The sequence below is a fragment of the Protobothrops mucrosquamatus genome, unplaced genomic scaffold (genome assembly GCF_001527695.2).
Source record: "Protobothrops mucrosquamatus isolate PMUCROS unplaced genomic scaffold, P.Mucros_1.0 scaffold2416, whole genome shotgun sequence".
Lineage (NCBI taxonomy): Eukaryota > Metazoa > Chordata > Lepidosauria > Squamata > Viperidae > Protobothrops > Protobothrops mucrosquamatus.
The window spans coordinates 86,996-100,149 of NW_015388488.1; the positions used below are offsets into that span (position 1 = coordinate 86,996).

The 13,154-nt window shown below is 40.2% G+C and overlaps 1 protein-coding gene and 1 non-coding gene across 4 annotated transcripts in view; one reads left to right on the top strand and one right to left on the bottom strand.

Annotated features, from left to right (window-relative positions):
* Positions 1-1,971: 1,971 nt before the first annotated feature.
* Positions 1,972-2,057, top strand: TRNAR-UCU. Its single transcript is given in 2 exon segments — positions 1,972-2,008; positions 2,022-2,057. It is a non-coding gene; the product is annotated as a tRNA-Arg (tRNA).
* A 3,422-nt stretch (positions 2,058-5,479) lies between these two features.
* The window catches only part of DNTTIP2 (deoxynucleotidyltransferase terminal interacting protein 2), a 14,590-nt gene continuing 6,915 nt past the window's right edge, over positions 5,480-13,154 (bottom strand). For 2 of the 3 annotated variants that reach the window (XM_015824924.1, XM_015824926.1), the window contains exons 4-7: positions 12,457-12,552; positions 11,391-11,555; positions 8,007-8,116; positions 5,480-5,918 (exon numbers count right to left, since the gene is read on the bottom strand). In XM_015824924.1, the coding sequence (XP_015680410.1) occupies positions 5,825-5,918; positions 8,007-8,116; positions 11,391-11,555; positions 12,457-12,552 (465 nt within the window). In that variant the 3' untranslated portion in view covers positions 5,480-5,824. Of the gene's footprint in view, positions 5,919-8,006; positions 8,117-9,397; positions 9,563-10,469; positions 10,566-11,390; positions 11,556-12,456; positions 12,553-13,154 lie in introns of all 3 variants that reach the window. The other variant, XM_015824925.2, reaches the window with a different exon arrangement.

Consider the following 13,154-nt stretch of genomic DNA (forward strand, 5'->3'; position numbering starts at 1 on the left):
CAGGGTCTATGGATAAGCATAAAATGTAGGACAGATTTTTTTCCTTTTTCTGCCTAATTTGTATTTTTAATTTGCATTTATTTTTATTTACTTTTTAAATAATGGCACCATGTTTTTCATGTTAGAAAATGAGATATACTGAAAATGAAAATAATGAAATGAAGGTAGCATTTATTCATGATCCAGATCTCACTAAGAGCCATATCCTTCATGTCACTAAATAGTTCATCTCCTACCAGAATTGAACAGTCAGCAGGGACATCAAGGCTGGAAGCTAAAGTTCACACATCTGGAAAGTGCCCAGAGTGATATAAACCAACTCCATTGTTGATATCAATATCCTGGATCCAGTTTTGATAACTGTTGGCTAGTCCAAATCTTAAATATAGTTTTTCATTCGAGGCTTTCAGGATAAGACCATTATGATATACTTAATGTGTCTAAACAGGGCTACCAGATCCAGATAATCACTAGATTCCATCAAAGAGATGCAGAAAAATCTAAATCTTTGGCGTTTACTTGGTGCTGGTGATAGCCTGGTGATCATTTTGAATTTTGCAATCCAAATCTGGCAGTCTTAAGTCACTTGCTCCCTATCCCCCAAATCATTGATTTGTAATTTATAAAATGATAATTCCTGCTTTTATCTTGGTATAACTAGAAGGAAGCTTTCACATTAGAAGAAAAAAATCTTATTCATTAGATGGGGAAAGATTACTAAAAGCACTTCAAATAAGCAGATATGTTTATAATAAGTATTTATTACAAATAGGCCTAATTTAACAACTGGGTCATTTAATGACTGTTCACAATTAGGTCAGTAATGAAACAGTAACTTTACGACCAATCCTCATATTTTACACCCTTTGCAAGTTTGTAAAGCAAAGCGCAGTAAGATCATATATACAATGAAGGTTTCACTTAGCAACCACTTTGCTTAATGACAGAGTTGCTGGTCCCAACGCTGGTTGTTAAGCGAGGACTATCTGTACCGTCTGTCATTCAGACATGGCTAAAATATTCACTACAGTCTTGCAACTTTTTTTCTGGATTCTGACCATATTTTTCTGTCACATTCTATGGAAGTGAAAGTTGAACTACGGAAGAAGCAAAATTGGAAAAGTATTGAGTCCTCTGAACTTTGGAGAAGACTTCTGAGAATAGGGTGGACAGCCAAGACAATAAACTGACAGATCATCGAACAAATCAATCCAGAGTTCTTATTTGGGGGACAAATGACCATGCTCAAATTATTCTACTTCAGACACGTTATGGGAAGACTCAACTCTGGAAAAGGTTCCCAGAAACAAGATGGATGGACTGGGTGACCAGTGGCAATGAATGCATGATGGGTGCCTTGTTGGAAGAGATGAAGGACCAGGTTAGGGACAGATCAACATGGAGAAAATCTATGTTACAGTCGAGAAATGACTTGATGGCAAAAACCAGCCAACATTTGAAGAATGATTGGCAATTCAAAACTTTGCAACTCACTGTGTAAACCTTAACTCGGCCTAATGAAGACACGGGCTCTTTATAGTTTCACCTTCCAATGCAGCGGTGCCAACTTACTCCAGCTGGACGTGCACAGGATTTAAAGAGGGGCGCGGCACCCCCCTTTTCTTGCAGGGCGAGTTCACAGAACACGCTTAAACCGCCTTTGTGTGAATGCAACCTCCAGATTTCAATCCCTCTTTCCTAAGGAAATGAGCCTCGCAAGCAGGCCTGGAGACGCCCTTCGAATTAAAGACGCCGAGAAAGGAAAGGAAGAGCTCGAGAGGAGTTAAACACGGGCAGGAATAAGCAGAGTCTCCTCTTTGCAGCTTTTTTGCCGGAAGCGAGTCGGAAATCTTTAGAGGGCAGCGCGCGCAGCTCTAAAGCCGAGTCTTGGCAGGATCCCCTCTGCTCCCAAAACGGGGGCGAGAGTCGATCTCCGAGTCGTGTAGCAAATGTGCCAAGAATCCAACAGGTGGCTCCGTGGCGCAATGGATAGCGCATTGGACTTCTAGAGGATTGAAGACATTCAAAGGTTCCGGGTTCGAGTCCCGGCGGAGTCGGAAACCCCAATTTTATTCCCCTTCCTCTTATTTTTAAAAGTGCTTCCTGGATTATGGGAATCCAGAGTCAATATTTGCCGAGTCGCCGAAAAAGCGGCGACTTTAATCGCTGCAAAGCGCGACGTGCAACTTCCCCCCCCCCCCACATCCCATTTGCAAGGCCGCTCTTTCCTTCGGCGCGCGCCCCCTGCTGACTCGGCAGGGGAGGTGTCCGGGTCTCAGGGGCGGGGAGATGTCGGAAGGGGGCGGGTCTAGGCGGGGAAAGGATGACCGTGATTGATGGATCGTACTCCCCAGGGCCTCCGAAAGCACCCGGGAGAGCGAGAGGCGTGTTTCTCAACCTTACAGCAACTTTAAGGGGTGTGGACTTCAACTCCCAGAATTCCTAGCTGGCACGCCCCCCCTCCCCGACTGGGAAGGCATTATGGGAATTGAAGTTTCTACAAGGCAGATCGGCGAGATTGGCGTTGCCTTTCTGAATGCTTCCAGTAAGGCCAAATTGCGGCATCGGTTGCGGCAATTTAGTCCGATCTCGCTCGGAAAGACACGTCGCAATTAGTCCTGTGCCTGAGCTGTTTAGCCACCAAGCATTCTTCAATTATTTCACACCGATAATTCAACATTTTTAAAAGATTTGACAATTCACGCGAGGTTCTTTGGCTGTACGGCCTGACACAGTATTTGATGCTTGATTGAAAGGCATTTATTTCACGATAGTCTCCAGTCGCCCCGACTCTACCCCCGAATACGGAGTACAAGATCATAAAAGGGGGAATGATATGTAATGGGATTACGAGGGCAGCTTAGAATCCTCATCCTGGATAAAAGAAGGTGCAGATGGTCCTCGATTTACGACCACAATTTCTGCTGCTAAGCGAGACATTTGTTAAGTGAGCTTTGACCCTAAAACGACCTTTCTTGCCACAGTTGTTAACTGAATCTGGCTTCGCTGACCGACTTGACTTTGCTTGTCACAAAGTCGCAAAAGTTGGTTGTGTGACCCCAGGACACTGCAACTGTCATGAGTCAGTTGCCGAGCGTCTGAATTTTGATCACGTGACCATGGTGAAGCTGCAACGGTCGTTAAGTGTGAAAAACAGTCATAAGTCACTTTTTTCAGTCCGTTGTAATTATGGTCACTAAATAAACTGTACTTCAGGCATATTGTTGGGCTTGGCCAGGGGTAGGCAACCTTGGCTCTTTTATGACTCGTGCACTTCAACTCCCAGAATTCCTGAGCCAGCATGGCTGGCTCAGGAATTCTGGGAGTCATAAAAGAGCCAAGGTTGCCTACCCCTGGGTTAGGCCCTCGGGTTTCTTAAGTGAAGATCTACATTCATAAATAATTATCAGGAACACGGGGCACAACGTATTACTGCAAATAAATGATTAAGGCGGAACACACCACAGCGGCCTCCATCCTTTTGAGCACAAGGGACCAGTTCCATGGAGAGTGGTTTTTCTGTGGAGGTGTGGCTTCGTGCACTGCTTGCCTCCCCCGGATGGGGCTTCCCTTGTTTGCGCGGCCCGGTTTCTGGCATGCTGCGGACCAGTGCCGGTCCATGGACCAGGGTTTGGGGACCCCTGCACTACCAAGCAGTGTCCCATGTTCTAAGATGGCCTTTGTGAGTTCAGATGGATTATTAAAGACAATGCTACAGTTACGGCTCGTTATGCCATACGCAAACATCCTATTTTTGTTAACTGAAGTATTTTAAAAAATAAAATCGTATGATAGAAGAGGCATTTTTTTCAGTTATGGCATACATTTTTTCAGTTATGGCATACAGTTATGGAATACATTTTATTTTGTATTCTTTGTAATTCTTTATATTTTGAATTGTTTAAATTATTTATAGTATTTTATGGTTTATGTAATTTATGCAGGATCTAATCTGGATTGGCCACCGGGACCAGAGGTTTTGGACTCGTGCTGGAGCCCATCCACAGGGAACTTCTATCTGCTTCTGCAGTTCTGATAATATGGCATTGATGGAATGCAGAACACACCAATCCTGCCAGATCAAACCAGGCAGGTAAATACTTTTGGAAACAGGTAATTGGGCCCTCTGCCACCCAGGAGTTTATAGGTAAAAACCAGCATCTTGAATCCCACTGGGAAGCAAACTGGCAACCAGTGCAGTTTGCAAAGCAGAGGTGTTACATGGGCAAACTGAGGCAGGCCCACCACGGCCTGTGCCATTGCATTCTGGACCAGCTGAAGCTTCCAGTAGTCTTCAAGGGAAGGATGTTCCAGAGATGAAGCCTATTTAACACTATTCAGCATGATAAACAAACTTGATTTGTATGACTTCTAAGTTTATTTTTTGCACAATACCCAAGGGGACCGTGCATAATAGTGTAGAGAAGAGCCAACAAAGATGATTAGGGGACTGGAAGCTAAAACATATAAGGAACGGTTGCTGGAATTGGGTATGTCTAGTTTAATGAGGGGTGACATGATAGCAGTGTTCCAATATCTCAGGGGCTGCCATAGAGAAGAGGGAGTCAAGCTATTCTCCAAAGCACCTGAAGGCAGGACAAGAAGCAACGGATGGAAACTAAGCAGAGAGAGAGAAGCAACCTAGAACTAAGGAGAAATTTTCTGACAGTTAGAACAATTAATCAGTGGAACAACCTGCGTCCAGAAGCTGTGAATGCTCCAACACTGGAAGTTTTTAAGAAGCTTAAAAGCAAGACTGGTATTTGTACATTCAGACAGACAGACACGCACAGTTTAAAGAACAATAGAGAATATTTTTCTTAAGCTCATGGAAAGTGCTAACTTTCTCAGTTATTTTCTAGAGTTACAGAATGTAGCTCTTAAAATAGTAATGAACCTGCTAACTAAAGAACATTTTCTGAGTCGTTCTGATTTGAGCTAAAAGAGTGTTAGATAAAATGAAAGCTTCTTTAATATACAGATAGTCCTCGGCTTATTTACAATTGGGTGCAAAATTTCTGTTGCTGAGACAGTTGTTGAGTTTTGCCCCATTGACTTTGCTTGTCAGAAGGTTGCAAAAGGTGATCATGTGATCCTGGGATACTGCAGTGGTCATAAATATGATCCAGTTGCCAAACATCTGAATTTTAATCATGTGACCATGCGGATGTTGCAATGGTCATATGAAAAATGGTCATAAATCACTTTTTCCTTGTAACTTCAAAACGGTCATTAAACGAACTGTTGTAAATCGAGGACTATCTATATGCATTTTTACCCCTTATTAAACATACAGTTGCATTGCTCCAAAAGCTTTAGACATGTGGGTGCTTCTAGAATTTATATTTCTAAATTTTCTTAATAGTAAGATCTTTCCAGCCCATACAATCATTTTTTTAAAAAAAAAAAACTATCTTTAAGAAACACTAATATAGTAAAGAAAGTCTATGAATTCTTACAAAATATTTTAATAGATGTACAAAGATATACTTATACAGCAGCCATATTTCAAATATAACTTTATATTTTTTTAAAGTTACACTCATTGCCAATTTACTTTAAATTGAGTGTTTGATTTAAAACTAGTTTGTTTCTTCTAAACATTTTAACGTCATCCTCTCTGCTGCATGTTTTCATCAGTACTTAACATAGGTTTTCACATTCAGTTCCAAACTCTTTTTGGAAAAAGCCCTATGCTTTTTCTTGTCTCCTTGCTGTTAATGTGATCAATCTTAGCTGATCATTTGTGCAAAATTTCAACTCATAAATTTGTGCATAAATTTCAACTCATGAAAGCTAAGTTCAAGCATTTTCCTGTCAAAATCTACTTGTGAAATTTCTTCTTCTTCCGATTTTTCTTTCCTGCTGCAAGGGCCTCTTTCTCAGCCATTATGTCTTGGTACTTCCTTTTATTGTATCTGAAGAAAAGAAACAATTTTTGTGAAGAACGAATGCAACCAAACACAGAATCCAAAAAACAACAACCCGTCATGTGTACAATTATTGTTTAAAAGATTCATCAAATTAAATTCCAACTCTGCGAAATTTAATCATGGCAATTAAATATAACTAAATGAGAGAGCACATCTAAAACCCAGAAGCGTGAAAGAACCATCAACCAAGTTTTTGGTTAAGCCATCCATTTACAGGTGGTCCTTGACATACGAGCACAGTTGACCCCAAAATTTATGTTGCTAAGTGAGACATTTGTTAAAGTGAGTTTTGCCCCATTTTTCTTGCCACATTTGTTAAGTGAATTACTGCAGCTGTTAAATTAGTAACACGGTGGTTAAGTGAATCTGGTTTCCCCACTGACTTTGCTTGTTAGAAGGTTGCAAAAGAGGATCGCGTGACCCTGGGACACTGCAACCGTCATAAATGTGAGTCGGTTGTCAAGCATCTGAATATAAATCACGTGACCGTGGGGATGCTGCAATGGTCATCAGTGTGAAAAATGGTCAAAAGTCTTTTTTTTCAGTGCCGTTGTAAGTTCAAACTGTCACTAAGTGAACTGTTGTAACTGTTGTAAGCCGAGGACTCCCTGTATGTTTCTTGGCTGACCACTGTCAGAAACAAGATACTACATCAGAAACACCCTTACTATAATCCAACAAGGTCACCGCAACTAACTATTAGCACAAGATTATCTACATGACTGGAGCATTGAGAAATAATATTTGGGGGCACCTGCTGGAATATTACTGAGAATATTACTTGTCTCAAGCTCAGAGGTGGCAAGATCTCTGTTTGCTTTTAACTTAAGGAATATTTGCTAACATCATCTGTATTAACAGACCACCAGATACTTATGGACTCTTAACTGCTTTCTGATCATGATATAAGACACTATTGAAAAAGTATACAAATTAAAAGTCTCCTTTTAAACATCATAAAATTAACCAAACAAGATGGAATCAAGGACCCAATACTCGAGAAGACTTCTTTTGAGTAGCTTCTGGAAACAGGATGAGATGTTCACCGGGAGGCTGTCTCAAAGGAATGGTGTGCAGCTGCTGAAAATCTGGGCCTATGTAAAGTCTCAGCTACGCAATCTGATCAAATTTCAATCACTGCCCCTCCTGTCTTGAACAAAATTAATCCAGAAATAAGATCATCTCCCATATGCCTATACAAATGTAGCTTTATGGGTTTTGATGTAATATTGGACCCTCCTAGCAAAGGGAATATATATATATATATATGTGTGTGTGTGTGCGCGCGCGTGTGAGAATTGGTATCAACTGTATATAGGGTATTTTGGATTTTTAAAAATGTTCCTTTTTTCAATACAATTAGGTATATGCACCACTCAGAGTCTTTTATTACTGGAATGGGTTATTCCTTTATTCAAATAAAGGAAATAAAAGATGGTCTTCCCGTTTCCTATATAGATGCCATAAAACAAGAAGGCCTGGGATCCTTAACACCTCCTACATACCATCTGAATAAGGAGAAAAGCATTTGTTTTGTTTTCTTGCACATGAATGCACTTGTTTTTTTAAACAATGAAATTCAAAACAGCATTATACAATAGCTATCAGGTAATAAATAAAAACAATCCAGAAATCACAAAAGGCAGCAAATCATATAAGAACAAAAAAGGGTCAACACATTTTAATTGAAAGGGAAATCAAGGGGTGACACCATACCTAAAATTGGGAAGAGAGGCAGGCAACCATTGGGCTGCAGGAAGGCATTTTTTAATCTGTGTATTGCAATGAAAAAAACTCCCAAAACGTATAACCCAATCAGGCCTTTAAAGGCACTGCAACACATTACAGCAGTGTTTCTCAACCTTGACCCAGCATTGCTGGCTGTGGAATTCTGGGAGTTGACGTCCACATGCCTTAAAATTGTCAAGGTTGACAATTGTCAAGGTTGACAAGGTTCCGTATGGGATGAACTGTATCGTATAGGATGGAAGAACTCATTCGGCTATATCTAACAGCAATGAAACACATTATTTTACAACACCCAAATTACTACATTAAAGTAAAAGTAAATACCGTCTAAACTCTGAATCAGTTAGAAGTTCATCCACAATTGTTTTCTTCCTTTCTTTCTTGGGAATACGAGCATGATAGAAATCTGCTGGAGAATCCACAATAGTTCCAACCTGAAAAAGAAAATGCAAGATGAATTTATTTTTATTTAAAGTTGGGGAGGGGGGGAAACAGGTGGAAAATTACTCTAAGGATCCTATCTATTAATACTGAGCTCATTTGGGCTGCTCATCCTCGTCTTTTAGTATACAGCACCTTAAAAATTGCCCTATTCACCTAGAACAATTTCATCAATATTACAGGAGAACAAAAACTAATTTTTAAAACAAAAACGGGATAGGGAATCAAAAGACAGTTTACTGAGGAAATCCAGAGGCCAGGAATTCCTCATTTACTGACGAGAGGGGGAAAAAAAATCAATAAGAAAAACAAACGGACAACATACCGTTCTAAAAAGAAATATCACTAACCCGTATTTTAAGCAGGAGCACTCCATGTTGCCATGCTAAATATTATGATATATTAAAAAAAATCCTAAATACTGTACATATAAAGAGCAGCAAAGAACTTAACATTCCAAGAAAATGTCTAGACAGAAACAGAGAACAAGGCAGTTCTAAGCAGTATTAGCTAAAATAGTGATTCATAAATCTAGCATCCGTTTAAGCATGTTGACATTTTTTTTGTAAAAATAATAAATGCGTCTAAAATCTGCAGGGGAAGATGATGACACAATTGTGGTCCATTCTACCCTCCTCTTGAGGTCCCCTGACCTGCCTCTTACAGTATTTTGGAAGATCTCCCAACTCTCCAGAATATATTTTCGGCAGGTACAAGTGGAAAAGAACTGATTAATTAAAATCAACATCCTTATTTGTCTGCCCTGTTACTGCTTCTCCACCAATTACAGAACGAGATGCAATCCACGTGCTGCCTTCAAAAACTGAAACACTCCCACAAGAAATGACTGAAGCAGGAGAGGCTGTGCCGCAAATAATATAAACTAGAAAGCACACGAACAATTAACAAAAAACTAGATAAATTTTCCAATCCCCTGTAAAGTATTTCCAAGAGACTTTCATAGCAAAAGTAAAACACCAGCAAAACCTACTAGTTAACAACGATGTTTTCAAGTATATATAACTTTCTTTGTAAGAAAAAAACAACAGAAAAGTTATTTTTATGCAGTTTGTTTTTAATTGCCACAAGTATTATTACTAATTTAAGCAGTGGTTAAAATTGTAGTAATCGGTTAAAAGACTTTAGTTCTGTGGCATGCAGAAACATCTTAATAATAAATGTATTCATCTTTAGCAATCCTGGTATTTCTTTTGGCACGAACTGAGCAGTGAACAGATTACCCCCCTTATATTAAACACCATCAACATTCTTACCTGGAAATGCCTGGGAAGACCTTTCCTGTCGTTCTTTTTGTAGAACCGTTTAGGATCGATGGCGGCTCTCATCTTCAGAGCCTTAAGGTCGTTTTTCAACTCCTCCGTCATTTCTGGAGCTTTCATACCAAACCAACCATCACCCGTTGTTTTTGCTCGCTCAATCTATTTTGGAAAAAGTTACAAACATATTATTTCAAAGCTTGTCAGGGTTATTCAATTCTTGTGCCATAAAACCAGTGGATCAAGAGCAAGTTTTTTATGATCCAGCTTCGAAGGTGAAAATATACCCAGCCCTCTGTAATATGAGCCTTACAGCTTTATATTAGGATAATTTTCAAAGTATTTAAAATATTCTTACCATTTTAAAATGTACTTTAAGGCACCAGTCCCCAACTTTCCCAGCAATGCAGACCAGTGCCGGGGGGGGGGGGAGGAGAGGGGATGGTTTTGCACATACGCACCGCTTACGCGAATGCAGCTTCACACACTTGCACTCTCACCCGCCATTTGTGCAGCCCGGTTCCCAACAGCCCGTGGCCCGGTATTGGACCATGGACCAGAGGTTGGGGACCTCCTGCTTTAAGGAGCTGTTCTGATTTGAATGACCTAGATTAATTTTACCAGGGAAATTCCAATCACGAAGTCATGTTATTTTGAAGTCAAGAAAAGATGTTGTCACGTACTGTATCCAAATGTTATTTATAAAGGAGCCATTTTATTCTCTTCAACAGCTTCTCTGAAAGCAAGTTCATGCTAGAAAAGCAACTTCATAGGGAGAGGTGACTCTTTGTTTGGATTACTACAATGCATTCCACATGGGGCTGCCCTTGAAGACCACCTGGAAGCTACAACTGATCCAGAATGTGGCAGCGCATTCACTTCTATTATATTGCACTTTCATTTCAAAAGGCCACAAAACATAGGGCACCATGTTATCATCCCATTTTATACTATCAATGAAGCAAGTAAAGTGAGGAATAAGCCAGTAGATACGCACCCTCGCAGAGAATTTTTTTAAAGGCAGACTTTAAATATGGCATGATCGGTACTGCAATGGTGTTTTACTTACCCTACGTTGCTTCTTTAGCTGATGGATTGATTCTCTTAAAGGTGGAACACATTCCTTTTTCTCAAAATCGGGTGTTATAATACTCTTCTGCAAAAGCTGCCAAGAGATATTTGATTAAGCAAGGCCACAGCTACAAATACAATGCAGACAGGATTGTAAAGGCCTTTGGAAAACACGGAGTTGTAAAATGCCCAATGCCCAAGTAGTTATGGAAAGGTTGCTTGCAAGCTGTGATTTTCAACTCACTCTTATTAGACAAATGCCTGGCAAACCCATTAATGAGCAGTGCAGGAATAACCACTCATATACTGACATGTCAATAAAATGACAATAAAACTGCACAAATTGAATCTGTACGGACTACACTAAGTACGGACAACTGTACTTGATTCCTAAAAAAATGCTCAAAGAATAATATTAGAAAATATAGACTAGAGAAGAGGCTCAAGTAATGGTGACATCATTTTGGGGGGGTGGGTGTATAAAGAGGTTGGGACTAAGAATTTAACTATGGCCTAGCATCTGAGTACCTTCAGCATTGCCTATTCTGGCTAGATTTGACCCATCTTAAGCATCTGTTAATGGTTCTTATTTCCAGGAAGTGATGGAGACTAAGGCCTGCAGTTGCTGTTTTTCCAGCATTAAGAGCAGGTATGTCCAACCCTCAGCCCAGGGGGCGACATGCAGCCCTGGANTCACAGCATATTAAAAACAAATAATATACACAAAATACAAAAAATGCAAAATACAAAAATACAGAAATACAAAAAATAAACCCCGATAAAAGCCGAATTAAAACCAAATATTACCAGCTGTGTTTCCAATTAAAATACTTTTAAAATTATCCCTACCTAAAATCCTCCCTAGGTCAGGCCCGCTTGCTGGAAAAACCATTATATTAAACACCATCAACATTCTTACCTGGAAATGCCTGGGAAGACCTTTCCTGTCGTTCTTTTTGTAGAACCGTTTAGGATCGATGGCGGCTCTCATCTTCAGAGCCTTAAGGTCGTTTTTCAACTCCTCCGTCATTTCTGGAGCTTTCATACCAAACCAACCATCACCCGTTGTTTTTGCTCGCTCAATCTATTTTGGAAAAAGTTACAAACATATTATTTCAAAGCTTGTCAGGGTTATTCAGTTCTTATGCTATAAAACCAGTGGATCAAGAGCAAGTTTTTTTTATGACCCAGCTTCAAAGGTGGAAATATACCCAGCCCTCTGTAATGTGAGCCTTACAGCTTTATATTAGGATAATTTTCAAAGTATTTAAAATATTCTTACCATTTTAAAATGTACTTTAAGGCACCAGTCCCCAACTTTCCCAGCAATGCAGACCAGTGCCGGGGGGGGGGGGGGAGAGAGGGGATGGTTTTGCACATACGCACCGCTTACGCGAATGCAGCTTCACACACTTGCACTCTCACCCGCCATTTGTGCAGCCAGGTTCCCAACAGCCCGTGGCCCGGTATTGGGCCATGGACCAGGGGTTGGGGACCTCTGCTTTAAGGAGCTGTTCTGATTTGAATGACCTAGATTAATTTTATCAGGAAAATTCTGAGATCACGAAGTCATGTTACTTTGAAGTCAAGAAAAGATGTTGTCACGTACTGTATCCAAATGTTATTTACAAAGGAGCCATTTTATTCTCTTCAAAGCAAGTTCATGCTAGAAAAGCAACTTTATAGGGAGAGGTGACTCTTTGTTTGGATTACTGCAATGCATTCCACATGGAGCTGCCCTTGAAGACCACCTGGAAGCTACAACTGGTCCAGAATGTGGCAGCGCATTCACTTCTATTATATTGCACTTTCATTTCAAAAGGCCACAAAACATAGGGCACCATGTTATCATCCCATTTTATACTCATAACTATCAATGAAGCAAGTAAAGTGAGGAATACACCAGTAGATACGCACACTCGGATTTCTTTTAAAGGCAGACTTTAAATATGGCATGATAAGTACTGCAATGGCGTTTCACTTACCCTACGTTGCTTCTTTAGCTGATGGATTGATTCTCTTAAAGGTGGAACACATTCCTTTTTCTCAAAATCGGGCGTTATAATACTCTTCTGCAAAAGCTGCCAAGAGATATTTGATTAAGCAAGGCCACAGCTACAAATACAATGCAGACAGGATTGTAAAGGCCTTTGGAAAACACGGGAGTTGTAAAATGCCCAATGCCCAAGTAGTTCTGGAAAGGTTGCTTGCAAGCTGTGATTTTCAACTCACTCTTATTAGACAAATGCCTGGCAAACCCATTAATGAGCAGTGCAGGAATAACCACTCATATACTGACATGTCAATAAAATGTCAATAAAACTGCACAAATTGAATCTGTACGGACTACACTAAGTACGGACAACTGTACTTGATTCCTAAAAAAATGCTCAAAGAATAATATTAGAAAATATAGACTAGAGAAGAGGCTCAAGTAATGGTGACATCATTTTGGGGGGGTGGGTGTATAAAGAGGTTGGGACTACTAAGAATTTAACTATGGCCTAGCATCTGAGTACCTTCAGCATTGCCTATTCTGGCTAGATTTGACCCATCTTAAGCATCTGTTAATGGTTCTTATTTCCAGGAAGTGATGGAGACTAAGGCCTGCAGTTGCTGTTTTTCCAGCATTAAGAGCAGGTATGTCCAACCCTCAGCCCAGGGGGCGACATGCAGCCCTGGA